General features: G+C 44.0%; 4 protein-coding genes across 4 annotated transcripts; 2 read left to right on the plus strand and 2 right to left on the minus strand.

The window, feature by feature from the left end:
* Positions 1-5,175: 5,175 nt before the first annotated feature.
* PODANS_5_10350 (uncharacterized protein) lies at positions 5,176-5,724 on the plus strand (the record flags this gene model as incomplete). The annotated part of the gene is made up of 2 exons (XM_001905541.1): positions 5,176-5,220; positions 5,272-5,724. The coding sequence occupies 2 exons, from the start codon at positions 5,176-5,178 to the stop codon at positions 5,722-5,724; spliced, it is 498 nt and encodes a 165-aa protein (XP_001905576.1).
* Positions 5,725-6,377: 653 nt separating this feature from the next.
* PODANS_5_10360 (uncharacterized protein) lies at positions 6,378-7,910 on the minus strand (the record flags this gene model as incomplete). Its single annotated transcript, XM_001905542.1, has 1 exon — positions 6,378-7,910. One exon carries the CDS (start codon positions 7,908-7,910, stop codon positions 6,378-6,380), a length of 1,533 nt encoding a protein of 510 aa, XP_001905577.1.
* An 8,380-nt stretch (positions 7,911-16,290) lies between these two features.
* PODANS_5_10380 (uncharacterized protein) lies at positions 16,291-16,959 on the plus strand (the record flags this gene model as incomplete). The annotated part of the gene is made up of 1 exon (XM_001905543.1): positions 16,291-16,959. The coding sequence occupies one exon, from the start codon at positions 16,291-16,293 to the stop codon at positions 16,957-16,959; it is 669 nt and encodes a 222-aa protein (XP_001905578.1).
* A 302-nt stretch (positions 16,960-17,261) lies between these two features.
* Positions 17,262-17,906, minus strand: PODANS_5_10390 (uncharacterized protein; the record flags this gene model as incomplete). The annotated part of the gene is made up of 1 exon (XM_001905544.1): positions 17,262-17,906. One exon carries the CDS (start codon positions 17,904-17,906, stop codon positions 17,262-17,264), a length of 645 nt encoding a protein of 214 aa, XP_001905579.1.
* Positions 17,907-17,996: the final 90 nt, after the last annotated feature.

Consider the following 17,996-nt stretch of genomic DNA (forward strand, 5'->3'; position numbering starts at 1 on the left):
CATCACTATCTAGTGTATATTATAAGCGAGTCGTACATATAAGCGAGTCGTACAGTCTCCACCACCCTACAACAACTATCCTCAATTATACCGCAACAACATTAGGAAGTAACTATAATTACATCAGAAACGGCTGAATCAGATGATTCCCCAGCCTCCTGGCAAGTGCGTGCGTTATGGCCAGGCTTGCCGCACACACCACAGCACCGAACCGTCGTACGAGCCCCCCCTGCACTACCGCCATCCGGCTGTATTTCTTCCACTACCTCCCCACCTACGGCCTTCTGGTCTAGTAGATCCTATGCATCTTGCATAGTAAGTGATCCTCCGAGCCGTACACGTGTTTTTTTAGCTCTCCGGCGCTTACTTAGTACCTCATTAGCCTTACGGAGCGAAGAGACCTCTGCTTATAAGAGGGCTATTTAATATATTATAGTTATTATATTTTTAATAAATTAATTTATAGTATTTAATATTAAAGTCGGAGAATTATTTTAATAATTAATAATATAAATTTTAATAAACGTTAAATATAAATTAATTTTTTAAGGATTTTATAATATTTAAAATACTTAAGGGAGTACCGTACTTAACTTTAAAAATAAAGGTATTAATATACGAAGCTTTATATTTAATTTAAAAAATATTTTTTTTAAATTATATAATATAAAGCTAATACTTATAAAATTACTTTATATATTTTTCTCTATTATAAAAGCGAAAAAAGCTTTACGGAAAGTATAAAGAAACTTAAATTTACTTACGTAATTAATATATATATATATATTAAACCTTTGATTTAATAGCTATATATTTATTTTAATAGCTTAAAGTAATTAATATTAAATAATTAAAGAAAATAAAAAAAATATAAAAATATATAAAATATAATAATATTATTTTATTAATAATAATATTCGAATTTAATTAAATAATAATTTTTATAATTATTAAAGATTAATAATCGGTATTTATTTTTCGTACGAAATACTATAAAATAATTAAAATATTTAATTTAATTTAAGTTTATTAAATTAATAATTTAATTATTATTAATAATTATAATACGTTAAATAAATAATAAATTATATTTTATATATTAATTAATAAAATAATATTATATAATTAAAATAATAAAGGGTAGGATAACTTAATTAAAAGTATTAACCTTTTAAATTATCGTTATTTATTTATAATTACTAAACGTAAAATTAATTTTATTTTACTAAAGCCGTTTAAAATTATAATTATTATATTTACGATAATAATATTTATTATAAATCTAGTTTCGTCGAAATTATAAATATCGTTATTCATAATATTATATTTAACTTTAATATTCCGTATAAATATAAATTATTTAATAATAACCTTCGGATCTTTATATTTAACCCTTTAATAATTATATTTACGCGTAAATCGTATATAAAGCTATGGCTAACGTTTAACGAAGTTATGTGCCTAGAGTTTATTAATAGGGGGCGCGTTACGTACGCGTAATAGTTAGTTAACTATATTTTCCACACTACGTAACTTTAGTAGAAAAGCTCGCGTAGATAGCTCAATAATATAGTAAATAATAGCCTCCTCTTTAGATTAAGTAAGCTTCTTTGATCTGGGCGTAGTATCGCGTCGTGCAAGCCGGCCGGCGCGTCGGTTAGAGAGAGTTATAGGTGGTACGTTGTAAAGCTTAGCTATAGCTCGGAGGCTTAATTTTTCGTCCTTTTAGAGAGCCTCAAGGGCTAAGAGTATCCTGGCTTCCTTTGAAGTAGGAGGCATGTTGGGTTGTGGAAAAAATTGATGTTAGGTGTAAGGAGGACGCGTCGTGGTGGAGACTGTACGACTCGCTTATATATACGACTCGCTTATAATATACGTTATCCTTTTCGTCTTGGAGATGGGGTCGAATCATGGCAAGCTGACCAGATGGTTAGCACAAGTTTCAGCTAGGTCTCTCTGACGATGGTGTGACATATCTTTTTGGCTGTGGTCATCGATCTTTTCTTCAAACATCGGGGGTTACCCAGCGTTCTGAGAAAAATAACAAGATTCCTAAAAGAAAATAAAAAAAAATAAACAATGCGCCGCAGTGTTAACCTTCACTTCCCCACAACACTAGTATGCCAACTTCTCCCCCCGTGTCCCCCCATGATGTGACATCAAAGAGACAAAATTCCTGCTCAGTCACCGGCGGCAGCGACCAGTTCAAGCCCTCCAAAATTTAACGCCATCATACTCACGTGCTCGGCAGCGAAACAAAAAAGAAGCCAGAATCGGACCGACAGCCAAAATGTCCAAAAACCAAACACGCTCGGCCTAGGGTAACTCTAAAAGTTACCATGACACCCCCAGAGTCGTTCGCGCAAACCTGGGCTATTCCTAGCATCTCTTGCGCGACCCTTGATTGGAAAACCAAAATCTCGGGGGGAGGAAAGTCGAAGAGGAAAAAAACAAAGCTGGAAAATGGAGCGAGGAGTAACGAGGATGTGGAAGGAAGAGTCGAGTGGGACATCAATGAAAATGAACAGGTCGGAACTTGGCAGTCGAAAAAGTCGAAGGACGGAATGGAGAGAAGACCGGCAAAACAAAAAATAAAATATTAGCGAGTATCAAATGGGTGTGTGGAGGGGTAGTGTGTGATAATAAGGAAGGAAACGAGGGAGTGGAAAACACGAGAAGAGAAAGATGGAAGAGCTCTTCGGCTTGACAGGAAAGTGGGGGATAGTGCGGTCGTGGACAGCAGGATTGTTATTGATGTTCACATGGAATTTCCATCTATCTAGGTACCCTTACCCCCTTCCTCGAAACAACCCAGCTGTTTGGGAAGACGCGCCCTCTGGAAACCTGTCACCCGCAGGTGGGATCAGCACATGTCCACGATTAGACGCATCTATCTCGCGCGCTGATATGCTCATCAGGGACCCAGTCCCTGACCGCGGGGGGAGCATGCCTTGTGGTTCTCGGTCCTTCAACCTCAGTGGTGTCGTTGTTGGCGGCGTTGTTGTAAATGAAATCTGCCCGCACGCAGTATCAGTCCATGTCAACAGCGGACGATGTTGAATCGCCCGGTGATCTACTCTGCGGGTCAGGCATACCTGATGTGTTGTCGGCATTGCTCTTGTTGGAGTTGTTGTGAGACATGTTGTTGATGTTGGCGTAGCATTGCATCCAAATACTTGGACCACATGATGGAGGTGAATTATGAAAGGATGAAAATGAAGAGATGACAACGGGAGCAGAACAGGCTTGATTTTTACTTGTCTCTGCATGGCCTATGCACGCTAACAAATACTTCAAACTCGCCGGCCCAGGAGCCCAATTCCACTCAACAGAGAAACTGGTAGGCGGCCTGAGGCTCTGGAGCTGGGCACACAGCCAAAACCCCGCTGATAAAACTTGAAACGCTGTAGATTTTGGTTGCTTGGATCCAGTTCGGTGCCTGGAAGACTCTGATTCCTGCCTCGACGAGTGGAGCATTGGTCACCGGGATGGATTGCAAATGAGACGATGAAGACAGCCGCAGTCGTGTGATGGCTGGATCAAGCATCGTCTGAGCTGTTGTCTGGATATTATCGGCTCTGCCTATTAACAAGCGGCATCAAACGCCTCTAGTTGTGAAACGACATTTGTTGTCCTTCTGATACGGATAGTTCACGAAAGAGGCCACGAAGTAACTTGTGAGGTCATGGATATTTAAACATGGCTCACTCTATTCTAAGGCTGGTTCAGCCTTCTCCTCATCATCACCATACTCGATCCAACTCAAGAAAAAGAAGCATCATCCATCATGTGCACCATCATAGACATCACCAGCTCCGGCTGCACCAAGAAAATCGGGCAAAGCACGAAGGAATGCGACAAGTCGCTTGGGTGTAGGAAGATCACTAGAAGGAAGGAGACGAGGCTTTGCGATGAGTGTAAGGAAAAGGAGGAGGAGGCTCGAGAGAGGGGGGATAGTTACTGCCGAGGATGATGAAGAGGGTTGGGTTGTGTTTTTCGGGATGGTAGGTGGTGGGCAAGACATATCGGCTAGGACTCGGGTGAAATGAGGAGAACGCGACTCTGCTTCCCAGGTCTGTTGCCTTAATATATCAAGTTTCTGCCTTGGAATTGTTCCAGGAGTGGAAGGTGGCTGTGAGCGTGACAATCAGGCGTCTCGATGATGGTGTCTGTGAAGTGCTGATCGCTACGTTTACAAGACATGTCGCATTCAGACGAGGTAGTCGCTCTTGCTCATATGACACTGGCTTGGTCCATGCTTTAATACTTTTCAACCCTCCGGGTTTTAAGTCACCCACTTCGTGACCTGGACGACAGCCCGCAGCCAGCTGTCTAGGTAACACTTGATAGGACACCGTTTGCACAGTCGTCTTTTCGGGGCCAGACCCCAAATGCCTCGGTATATCAACATGGCGACTCCCTTGCCAAAACCACTTCCTCTTCCACAGACACAACCATTCCGAGGATCCAAAACAAAAACGCACCTTAGACTTCGCGTAAACGCCTTACCCAAGTCAGTGACAATCAGACCTGAACACTTACCTACCTACACAAACGCAAAGATCGACAGTCATATGCAAATGCTGGAACAAGAGTTGCGTGGGATGCAACGTTTTTCTACGGAGAGCGAAAGTGGCTTGCAGGTATGAAGGTACCGAGAGATGCAGAAAGGTCGAAACGGCGCCCCAGTCAAACGGCTATTGTCATGGGTGCAAAGCAAAAGCGAAAGCGAGAGCGGAGGGGAAATAGGTTGGGCTAGTGCTAGGGGATAGGTTGCCGGAGTGTGAGGCTAGGCTGGTGTGGCCGTGGTTGTCGATTGGTGGGATTCAGATTCGTGGGTGGAGGTGCTGGGACACCTTTGGGATGTTGGACAGGGTCTTTGATGCAACGCTTAGGAGGGTTTCAATACACTGGGTGTTTGAGTACTTGAATTTATGCAACAGTGACTTTTGATGTGCTGGAGGTGATGGCCGAGGCTGCGAGGCTGCGAGTAGAGCAAGGCAATTGAGAAGCGGATCGAATGACCAATAGAAATGCAGTAATAGCTAGCGCCAAGGCTCTAGCCCCACCATAAGGGAAATCCCCGCCGCCACGTCACTCTCTCTTTCATTTTACACCACTCTTCAGCAACAACACCACTCCTCCATCGCCGCACCCCACAACCGCAACGACACCATGGAAACTTCATTCTATCTAGTCACGATTTTTATCGTACTCTGGGTACCGTCCATCCCCCGGTTGATATCCTTCTGTGCTGACATCCACGTCCAGATCCTAAAGCGACTCTTTACACCCACCACGCCCATCCCTGAAACCTCGGGCAAAGTCTACAAAATAGCCAACGCCGCCGAGTTCGACGCCCTCCTGTCCTCCGCCAAGCATGTGGTAGTAGACTTTTACGCAGACTGGTGTCCGCCTTGTCGCGTCATTGCACCACACTTCTCCGGGCTGGCCGACAAGCACTCTTCAGACGGCCAGCTTGCTTTCGCCAAGGTGAATGTCGACCACGTTGATAATATTGCCTCGCGGTATGGGGTGTCTGCGATGCCGACTTTTTTGTTCTTTGAGAATGGTGCGCCGAAGGGGGTGGCGGTTCAGGGAATGACAGCTCGCCCGTCGGTGCCTTTGACGGGTGACGGGTTGGTGGAGAGGGTACGGGGTGCTGATCGTGCGGCGTTGAAGGCTGTGGTTGAGGTTTTGGCGGGGAAGGGTGGGAGGGAGTGATGGGGTTGGGTTGGAGGGTGGCTTTGTAAGTAGGCTGGGGGAGATGGCGTGTGGGGAGAGTTTGGTGTTGTGGTGTCTCTCTTCCTATAAAATGATTGGCAGGGAAAAGTGAATTAACCAATTTTATATTGTGAACCGTGCTTCAGAAGTGAATTAAGAGGTCCTAAACTATCATCAACGGCTATTCTGTTTCCCTCAAGACATCTAAAGACAGGGGATACGCGTTCGAAAGGTATGCTTTCAACTTCCATTTACTTTTGTAAGGCCTTTAAAGATAGTCAATATGCACTCAACTATGTTTCCAACTCCTATTCAAGACCTTTGAAGGCCTTTTTTTTGTTTTAAAAGGCCTAAGAATTGTACTTCGAGCTATACATCACAATATAATAGAGGTTATTTTACTCTTATATGCCAGTAATTTCATAAAGGGGATGGCACTGTATTCCCTTGACTTTTTGATAGCAAGTGTGAACTTTTTCCATCCCATAATTTATATTCTTCTTTCTCTGTTTGTACAAATATCTACGAAGTATTACGTCTCAAAATCGTCTCAGCATAACCATATTCCCACACGAGCGAGCGCATCCCCCCTCAAGCAAACGCATCCCCATCCCCCATCCCCCCACCCAGCCCCCGCGAGGAAACGAATCCCCTCACGCGAGCAAACGAGCACCCCTCCTCGCCACCTCTCTCAAAAAACGGTTCGGGCCCTGGTAGCCCTGGTACTCATCAATGTACCCCCTCGCCGACTTGCCCCTCTCATCCACCGCCCTGTCCAAATCCACCCCCGTCCTCATCAGAGCAACCGCGCACGCCATCCACCGCGTCAACTGGGAGAACCTCACGCCGAGGTGCGAGGTCCCAGCGACGTGGTGGTACCTGAGGTCGGCGACACCGTTGCAGATGTCGTGGAGGTTTTTGAGGAGGAAGATCGGGGGATCTTCCGACCTGCAGGCGGGGTTGCGGATGAGGAGGAGGGAGAGGACTTGGACGTCAAGCCTGAGGGTGGCTTCGTTGATGTAGAGGGTTGTGAGGGGGCAGGGGAGGGGGTGGCGGGAGAAGATCCTGAGGGCGGGGAGGTTGGAGGTGCAGATTGCGTATTGGAGGGGGTCGCGGCAGTGGGGGTAGCCTCGGTGACCGGCTAGGCCGCCGAGGTTGGTGTTCTTGTCTTTGGGCTTGCAGGTGGCGTGTTGGAGGAGGCCGGTGGGGGATTCGAGTCTTGGGTTTGTTGGTACAGGGCGGCAGGGAAGCGGGGTGCTTTTCTGGAGAAGCTTCTCCAGGATTGCTGAGCTGACATGGTTGGCTTCGGTTAGGGAGACTGCCATGATGAGTGTCTCTGGTCGGATGATTCCTTCAATATTCAGGTCAAGGAGAGCCGAGACGATTCTGAGCTCGGCCGCGAGGACTGCCTCCTCCAAACAAACTGTGGCCACCATGATGCGGTGGGATCCGTAACGGGGGTGCCACCGGCGGGCATCTACCATTTCGAGGAGGTGATCCCGGTTAATACCGAGGGACCAGATGTCCCATGCCAGCTGGGAAACGTCTCGTTGCTTCAAGCCTTTGCACGATCCTCGAAGATCATGTGATGGGGCATCAGTTCCGCTGTAGCAAAGGCAGTTGACATCGTCCGTCTCGAGGATTTTTACCAGGCTCAGAGCACACTCCCGTAGTAGTGCCAAAGTCCATGCAAGCGCAATGGGGCTTCGCAGGGCCCGGAACTGTGGTTGTCCCGGTGATAACGCCAGTAGGTTCAACCAATCTGTTCGTCTGAAGTGACAAAAGATTTCTACGGGGCTGGTCATCAGCGAGTAGATCATGCCCTGAAACATCCAGAAAATGTCGGCAGCCGGTGGAACATTGCCGTAGCTCATCAAGATTTCGAACAGAGAAAAGTCTCGCGACCAGAACGCATGCTGGAGGGGCGACCAAGGCCAGGTCTCGGCCGGTCGTGTTGTGGTGGCGACGGGGGATTGCTTGCACAACAACCACGACTCATAGCGCTGCGGCAAGGGGTTTAACACCACCGTTGAGTCCGAGGTGAGGTACGGCATATTTTTCTCGATGCTCGATATCGTCGGAATCCTCATTGAGCCTGATCGTAGGTTAGGATTGGCGTGACGGCTCATGAACATGTGAGCCAGGTTCTCCTTGTGTTCCTCGGCAAGATACCAGTCTCGCCTCATCCCAACCTGGGTTGCTCGGCCCTTGGATTCGGCGGATCGACGGTATCTCGAGGGAATGGCAAGCCGTAACAGTGCCGAGTCGCTGCCAACAGGACTGATTTACGCACCGCTGTCAAGGAGTAATGTGACGCATTTCTGGAGGCCTCGACAGATGGGTTGGTTGTGGGGGCGCTTCGCCCCGGATGGAAATATGTGAAACAGGCAGCTACAGTGGCCGTATCCTAGGGTAGCAACCAGGGCTGTGATGCCGTGGGTGTCGGGTTCATCGACTGATGCCCCGCGGTCGAGGAGATAATCAACAATATCTGGGAGTCTGGATAGGATAGTTCTGTTAGCAATAGAGACTACCGCCACCAGGTACTAGAGGTAGACATACTGTTCTGCCGCGGCCGCGACCAACGGCGGGGTTTTGTGTACAGATATCATACTGGCGTTCAAGTTGGCTCCAGCTTGAATCAGTCTCTGAACTAACATGAAGCGTTGGTGCTCATAACCGCGATACTCTACTTCCTTCTGGGCAGCAGTCCTGCCCGGAGGCTTCCACATAGTACTTGCTTCTTTGGTCCTGCGTTTCAAGATTCGGAAGCTGATCTTTCCCTGGTTCGGAGAGGAGGCGAGACAAATGTCGAGGGCCCGAAGGCCATAGTACGAGGTGTGATTCGGATTCGAGGCAAACATGCACTGGGGTGGTCGAGTAATTGTGGTGGTGTTTACATTGGCGCCGCGGTCGAGCAGCTCTTTGACAGCAGACAAATTGCCAGCAATGGCGGCATGGATTAAAGGGGTGTAACCCCTGCTGAGGTCGTCGTCGATATCGGCTCCGGCCTGTAGGAGACGATCCACGATGTCCCCTGGAAAGATTGGTTAGCTATTCACCTGGAACTACCAGATGAAAACGGATGGTTCGGAAGACTTACAGTGGTCTTTGAGATAGGCGTGCCAAATCGGTGTCAGGCATTGCTCGTCTAGATTTTCCACTAGATAATTGACCTTGTCGTTTCGATTCAGCATCGAATCCAGCAACTTCAGCTGCCCATTCCTTGCCAGCAAGTGAATGGGTGAACATCTTGTCTTAACAGCCCTGGCATGGGTGGGGGGGTCTTTGACGGTCAGTTCCACGTAGTAGGTGCTTCTCAATGGGCAATCCACCTCTGGCAGGAGCTTGAAGAAGAAATTGACCATGTCTTCATGACCGATGCACAAGGCCATGTGGAGCGCATTGAGCGATGGTCATGTCGCGTTACCTTGATTCGGCGTCAACCGAATCCCGGGGCCATCGCTGACGCAGTGACACAGTCGGTTTGAAGTCTGGTCGTGCCATTCCAACGGGCCGTTGAGCCTGAGGGTGATGTATTTGACCAGCTCCGCGTTGCCTGACAGAATGGCGAGATGGATTGGGTATGCGGTACTCTCCGTCCTTGGCTGTTCTTCATCATCCAGGTCGACGTTCGATAAAAACAGTTTTCTGGGCTTGACCACCTCTTGGCTTGAAGGGAGAAAGTACTTGGCCGTGTTTGGTGTCATAACCCAGGTATGAGGCAGACCCAAGCCATGATTCAACTCGCAGATCCGATTCCCGGTGGGTGGCCCATCGTTGAGGGCTAGAAGGCGCCGGACCACAGTCTCACGGCCATACCGACAACCCCAGTAGAAAACTTCTGGTTCCTCTGCTTGTGGATGGTGCCATAGATAGTGGTCGATGATTTCCCAAAAGCCGCGACAGGTCTGACCAAGAGCGGCTAATGATGCCAGCTTGTTGGCGTCCCGTAGCCGTTCGACGATGTCGCGGAGTAACTCGACAGGCAATTTCCGGATGGGACCCGAGGAGGACATGCTTGAACGGCTACAAAAGAGGTGTCCATCAGTACGATCTAGACCCCTGAAACGTTTTAGGCGCTCGTTACATACCATGCGTGGGCGGTCGAGGTGTTGAGGTAACCGCAGGGGCAGAGCGTGGTAAAGTTGCAATCGGATGGGACAGGTTTCTCAAGACAGAAAGTAGTAGTGGAAAAACAAGAAAGGGCTAACAGGTAAACGCGATGGGGTTAGGTCCTGCAACTGTCGCGTCCAGTTTAGGTAGTCAATTTGGAAGGACAACAGAGAAGTTGTGGGTCTGCTCTGTGACCCGGGGAATCTATTAGGTTGCTCTAGCTCTGGTTTTCAAGCCCCGTAGGGGAGACGCCTTGGAATAACAGTGAATGAGCTTCCACGGAAGGCTCTGGAAACCTCACCTAGCATGACTAGCTCTCAACTGATAGTTGAAAGATTTCGTCGGATAGCTGGACATTTTCTCGGAACGTCACGGTTGCTTCTGGTTCAGTCTCTACCTTATTCGGTGCCGTCTATTGCATGCCCCGTTTAGAGACGAAAGAGTCCCCAATACGAAGTTCGACACCGTTTTCAAATCAAACCCGGCCTTAATCACAGCCGTTATTCCATGTTGTCGGAACCTAGCTCCTCTCCAACCACCAGCTCACTCTAAACAGGTCTCCGTACCCGTTCTAACCAATAATCTCCTCAAATAGCGCTGCAAGATGATACGAGGCTTTATGTAGGCACCATGATAGTGATCAAGATTCTGGTCGATTGACTGTGTGAGAGGCGTGGGAAGAGGCCTACTACTAAGATCCTGCTCTTCTTTTTCCAGCCTGAACTATAACCTGTTTCTTCCTTCCTTCCTTCCCATAAGCACCACCGACAACATCACGTTTTCGAATAAGTTGTCACAATCATTTCCCCCAAGTTTCCAGGTTGGGATCAAGTGAAGATACTGGGCAATTCACTTAACGTATATTATAAGCGAGTGACCTATATAAGCGAGTGACCTATATAAGCGAGTGACCTATATAAGCGAGTGACCCACTTCCTTCGTGATATGACACCTTCGCACTCAATAACAATTTCCTTAACTATCCAAGATGGCTTCTAATTCAAATAAAGTCTATATAATTTTAGCCATCCAAACGCTTCAAAACAATAAGAATCTAAGCGAACGAGCCGCAGCCAAGATCGATAGAGTCGATCGTAAGACTTTAGGGCGTCGGCACGCTAGCCGGCCTGTATGACGCGATACTACGCCCAAATCGAAAAAGCTTACTTAATCCGAAGAGGATACTATTATTTAATACGTTATTAAGCTATATACGCGAGCTTTTCTATTAAGATTGCGTAGTGTAGAGGATATAGCTAACTAACTATTACGCGTACGCGACGCGCTTCCTATTAATAAACTTTAAGTATATAACTTCGTTAAACGCTAACTATGGTTTCGTACGCGTTTTGCGCGTAAATATAATTATTAAAGGGCTAAGTATAAGGATTTAAAAGTTATAACCGAATGATTTATACTTATACGGATTATTAAAGTTAAGTATAATATTATAAATAACGATATTTATAATTTCGATAAGACTGGGTTTATAATAAATATTATTTTTACGGGTATAGTAGTTACGTCTTCGGACGGCTTTAGTAAAGCGAAATTAGCTAGGCTTAATAACCGTAAATAAGTAACGGTAATTTAAGAAATTAATACCTTTAGTTAAGCTATATTATCCTTTATTATTTTACTCGCGTAATACTATTTTATTAATTAATATACCGAGTATAACTTATTATTTATTTAATATATTATTATTATTAATAATAATTTAATTATTAATAGTAATTTAATTTATAATATAATAAACTTTATTTAAATTAAATACTTTTATTATTATATAGCGTTTTGTATAATAAGTAAGTACCGGTTATTAATCCTCGACGGCTATAAAAGTTATAACTTAAGCGAATTTAAATATTATTATCAATAAAATAATATTATTATACTTTATTGTGATAAACCCCTATCCAGAACCTCTAAAAAGGATACCGGTTAAAGGCTCTTCTGAATAATCCTAGTCCGGTGCAGCTAAATAGTGCACAATAAAATGTTTTAATGTAAATACAAAATACCGTAAATATAAGCTGTAAATTGCATATTGCGGAACTATCTATCTACACTAACCAGTTCCTCCGTATATATAGACTCCTCTTCCTAGCCGTAATTCTTCTGATCAGTGCCTTAACTATACTAATTGTTCTTGGTTAGCCTGATTAGTGCCTTAATTACACTAATTACCCCGTTCCGGCCTACTCGGTACTCCGCGCACACTAATTAGCCGTTCCCTACTGTGATTAGCTCTCTTAGGTGTTTCCCCAATTAGTCCTTACTCCCGTAATTCTATAACCAATCGTTATTCTCGTTTATATACTAGGGTTGTGATATTTATATACCTCTATATTCTTCTTATTTTCTTTAACTACTCGATATTAGTTACTTTAAGCCGCTAAAATAAATATACGGTTACTAAATTAAAGACTTAATATATATATATAATAACTATATAAATAAGTTCGAATTCCTTTAACGTATATTATAAGCGAGTCGTATATATAAGCGAGTTGTATAGTCTTTACCACCCTACAATAACTATCTTCAATTATACCGCAATAATATTAGGAAGTAACTATAATTATATTAGAAACGGCTGAATTAGATGATTCCCCAGCCTCCTAGCAAGTACGTGCGTTATGGCCAGGCTTGCCGCACACACCACAGTACCGAACCGTCGTACGAGCCCCCCCTACAGTACCGCTATCTAGCTATATTTCTTTTACTACCTCCCCACCTACGGCCTTTTAGTTTAGTAAATCCTGTGCATCCTACATAATAAGTGATCCTCCGAGCTGTATACGTGTTTTTTTAGTTTTCCGGCGCTTACTTAGTACCTTATTGGCTTTACGGAGCGAAAGGACTTTTGCCTATAAGAGGGCTATTTAGTATATTATAATTATTATACTTTTAATAAATTAATTTATAGTATTTAATATTAAAGTCGGAAAGCTATTTTAATAATTAATAATATAAGTTTTAATAAGCGTTAAATATAAGTTAGCTTTTTAGAGGTTTTATAGTATTTAAAATACTTAAGGGAGTACTATACCCGGCTTTAAAGATAAGGGTATTAACGTACGAAACTTTATATTTAATTTAGAAAGTACTTTCTTTAAATCGTATAGTATAAGGCTAGTACTTATAAAGCTACTTTATATATTTTTTTTTATTATAAAAACGAAAAAAGCTTTATAGAAAGTATAAAGAAATTCGAGCTTACTTATATAATTAATATATATATATATTAAACTCTCGATTTTGCGGCCGTATATTTATTTTAACGGCCTAAAGTAATTAATATTAAGTAACTAAAAGAAGTGGGAGGAGTGTAAAGATATATAAAGTATAATAATATTATTTTACTAATAATAATATTCGAATTTAATTAAATAATAGCTTTTATAATTATCGAGGATTAATAACCGGTATTTATTTTTCGTACGAAACGCTATATAATAATTAAAGTATTTAATTTAATTTAAGTTTATTAAATTAATAATTTAATTATTATTAATAATTATAATACATTAAATAAATAATAAATTATATTTAGTATTATTAGCTGGTAAGCCCTAATAGGCCTATAATATAGAATTTATATAGGGTTACTATAAAATACAGCAGTGCGCAAGCGGAAGCGGGAGGATACGACGGCAGTGCCGAAGGAAGGTAAAGCACTGTAATACAGTGAGGTATAAAGAATAAGAATTGCTTTTATTACTTTTGGCCTTAGCCTTTAGCTTTAGCCTTAAGGTTTTGCCCTTTAAGAAAGAAAAAGAACTATTTTACAGGAGAGAGGAGAGGTCTATATATAAGCCTTCGTAGGCCTACTGTGGGTCCTGTAGGCCCTGGAAGCCCCTATACCACTTTGGGTATTTAGTGGGCTTAGGTGGGTCTAGTGTAGACTCACGGAAATCTATAGAACCTTTAGTAGCAAAGGTGCCCTGTAAATCACATTATTGTAGCAACTTACTACGTAAGCCTATAGCTACTTTAAAAGGTTCTAGTATCTATTAACTAAGCCTCAGGCTACAATAGCCCTATAAGCCTTTAAAAGTCCCTTATAAAAAATATTCTAAAGGAATCCAAGCCGGGAAATTCCATTACTGCTTATAGTAGTACTGCCCACTATAATATTAATCTATAAAGCAGCAAGTAAAGCACTTAGTAGTACCCACACATTAATAAGTATATTAATTAGTAAAATAATATTATATAGTTAAAATAATAAAAGGCGGGATAGCTTAATTAAAAATATTAATTCCTTAAATTACTGTTACTTACTTACGGTTATTAAGCTAGGTTAGTTTTACTTTATTAAAACCGTCCGAAATTATAATTATTATATTTATAAAAATAATATTTATTATAAATTTAGTTTCGTTAAAATTATAAATATCGTTATTTATAATACTATATTTAATTTTAATATTCTATATAAACGTAAATTATTTAATAATAACTTTCGGATCCTCGCACTTAGCTCTCTAGTAATTATATTTACGCGTAAAACGCGTATAGAACTATAATTAACGTTTAACGAAATTATATATTTAAAGTTTATTAATAGAGGGCGCGTTACGTACGTATAATAGTTAGTTAACTATATCTTTTATACTACGTAACTTTAATAGAAAAGCTCGCGTAAATAGCTTAATAATATAGTAAATAATAGCCTCCTCTTTGGATTATATAAGTTTTTTTGATCTGAGCGTAGTATCGCGTCGTGTAGGCCGGCCGGCGCGTCGGTTAGAGAGAGTTATAAGTGGTACGTTATAAAGCTTAGTTATAGCTCGAAGGCTTAATTTTTCGTCCTTTTAGAGAGCCTCAAGGGCTAAAAGTATCCTAGCTTCCTTTAAGGTAAGAGGCATGTTGGGTTGTGGAAAAAATTTAATGTTAGGTGTAAGGAGGACGCGTCGTGGTGGAGACTGTACGACTCGCTTATTTGTACGACTCGCTTATAATATACATTATACCTTTCGTAAAGCTTTCTTTACTTTTATAATAGAAAAAAAAATATAAAGTAGCTTTATAAGTACTAGCCTTATACCGTACGATTTAGTAAAAATACTTTTTTAACTAAATATAAAACTTCGTACGTTAATACCTATAAACTTACGGCACGGTACTATATAACCTTAACTTTTTTAAATATTATATAACTTTCGAGAAATTAATTTATAATTAACCTTTATTAAAACTCGTATTATTAATTATTAAAATAGTTTCCTAATTTTAATATTAATTAGAGTAAACTAACTTACTAAAGGTATAACGGCTATAATATACTAGGTAACTCTCCTTCGTATAGAGGTCTCTTTACTCTATAAAGCTAATAAAATACTAAGCAAACGCCGGAAAACTAAAAAAACACGTGTAAGGCTTAGAGGGTCACTTACTATATAAGAGGCACAGAATCTACTGGATCAGAAGGCCGTGGATGGGAAGGGAGTGTAAGAAACGTAGCCGGATAATAGTAATGCAGGGGGAGATCGTGCGAGGGTTCGGTGCTATAGTATGTGCGGCAAGCCTGGCCATAACGCGCGCACTTGCCAGGAGGCTAGGGAATCATCTGATTCAGCCGTTTCTAATATAATTATAGTTACTTCCTAGTGTTGTTGCGGTATAATTGAGGATAGTTTGTTACGGTGTGGTGGGAAGTGGGTCACTCGCCTATATGGGTTACTCGCTTATAATATACGTTACAAGTGATTTATCTCCTCTTCGTGTCGGACGCTCTTCTTCGGACGCTCTCCTTCGGACTCTCAAGTGAATTAACGCCTATCCAGGAATCTGATGACAAACTGAGCTCACAGCAAACAGCTTCAGCGGCTGACCATCCCCAGCTGAAAGCCTTGGCAACATGGACATCTTCTGCGGCTCTTTTCCATGCGTTACCCCCTTATTCCGACAACAGATGTGTATATTAGCCTACAAACTCCTCGTACAATTTGAGCGGTGCAAAAAAGATTGCCGGTGTGCGCGGCCCACTCCCGACCTCCCATTTGCGCGGATATCGCCACGGCTGCACGATAAATTGCTTGCGCATTCACGACCACCACACCGATCTCGGGAGTGGCCGACGGAGGAGAATTATCCGTGTAAGTGGACGTCGTGATGATGAATCAACAAAGTATAAAACCGGTCATTGGGTACACGATGTGCAGAAGCGCACCAACCAATGTTGTGGCAACTCTCGCACCTTCAGGGCAACATGCGTCACATCATCTGCTCCATCATTCTAGCAGCTGCCCATGTAGCACAGGGCACACCACTGTCAGCCCTACAGCACCACAGCCCTGAAGCGCGGCAAGCTCCAGCGACCAACTTCACAGATTACCTCTACACCTATGTCCCCTCCCCCCTCTCCCCCATGTAGCTAACCAGAATGCTTACAGCACCCAGTTCACCGGCGAACGCCTCCCAGACGGCGAACAAGTCTACATGGCCATCAGCAACAACAACGACCCAACCACCTGGACCACCCTCAACAAAGGTGACCCCATCCTAACCACCTCCCTCGGCATGGGCGGCATCCGCGACCCATCTCTCATCATCGCGCCCGACCGGTCCAAGTTTTGGCTCCTCGCCACAGACCTCAAAGTCTGGGGCCGCGGCTGGAACAATGGGACTTGCTACACCTGCAACGGATCAAAGTCTATCCACGTCTGGGAATCAAACGATCTCGCGAGATGGACCGGGCCGATGTTCAAGACGGTGGCTCCCCCTGAAGCAGCGATGGCTTGGGCTCCGGACGCGATTTGGGATCCGGTCAAGAACAAGTTCTTGGTTTATTTCACGAGCAAGTTGGATAGTCAGCTTGTGCTTATGAAGGCGCATACGGAGGATTTCAAGACGTTTACACGGGCGGAGGAGTTTAATCGGCTGGGGATGGATGCTACTATTGCTTTGGAGGGGGAGACGGGGAAGTACTACTGGTTTAGTAAGCATGGGCCTGATGAGTTGATTCAGCAGAATGTGGCGGGCAGTCCGGAGGGGCCGTGGAAGACGGTTAGCGAAAGGATTGGTGCTGATGGAGGCATGCCGGCCGGGGAGGGACCGTTGGTGTTTAGGGATAACAGGGATCCGAAGAAGGTCAGTCAGTCACTGTGAGGAAGCACAGAGAGGGGGCTCTACTAACTTTGAGACAGTGGCATCTGTGGATCGACGACTACATGCGTGGTGACGGCGGCTACCTTCCATTCACAACAAACGATATTTCCAAGGGCAAGTGGACGGTCGTCAAGAACGCAAAGCTGCCAAAGAATCCCAGGCACGGATACGTAACTCCTATGTGAGTGTCCCATTCCTAGATCAGTCCGTTCCAACATCGACTAACTGCCATAGTACCGCGGCTGAGCGAGCGAGACTTGTCGCTGCCTATGGTGTATAGGTAGCCTTCTATAAACCCGCCATTAGAAATCAGTTACCACCCACCGTGGACCCCTTTCTTTCTTACAATCCCAACATTGCAACACAAACTCAACCCTCTCCTGATGATCCCCAACCCAAGCAGGCAAGACCTGGAAATTTATCTCCTGATCTTGCAAGAATTCGCAAAACACCCTGTGCATGGCAATCCAATCATCCACATCCTCCGGCATCAACCTAACCCCATCATCCGCAAGCCAGCTCCGCGCTTCTTCGCTAGCTTCACAGACAACCACAACCGCGTCCTGCATCCTTGTTCTCAGTTCCCGCCATTCATCCGACTGGATCAATTGGTTGGCTCGTCCTTCTTCTACATATCGCAAGGCGTAGGTGATTGGGTCGGCTCCTGATCTGTCGGAGATGAACCATTGCCCGGTTTGGGTGGCTTGTCTCTCGGTGGAGGCTTGTGCTTGTAGGATCAGGCTTTGGAGCTGGATGCTTCTGTCTGGGTTGATGACGTCGGCTGCTGTGAAGGAATGCTGCTTGAGGACTGTGCGGGCGACTTCGGTGATCAGGACTGGCGGTTCATGGGAGGAGTTGGACTCAAAATTGGCGTGGAGGTTTTTGACGAGGGTTGTTTTGCCTGTGCATTGAGCGCCGATGATGTAGATGTTTGGTGGTTGGGACATTGTTTGGTAGGGCGCAATTCAACTGTAGATAGTCGACTGTGCTTGATGGACTTTTTCCAGGCTTTCGATGCTGGAACGACGTGGAGATAG

The sequence above is a fragment of the Podospora anserina genome, chromosome 5 (assembly GCF_000226545.1).
Source record: "Podospora anserina S mat+ genomic DNA chromosome 5, supercontig 10".
NCBI lineage: Eukaryota > Fungi > Ascomycota > Sordariomycetes > Sordariales > Podosporaceae > Podospora > Podospora anserina.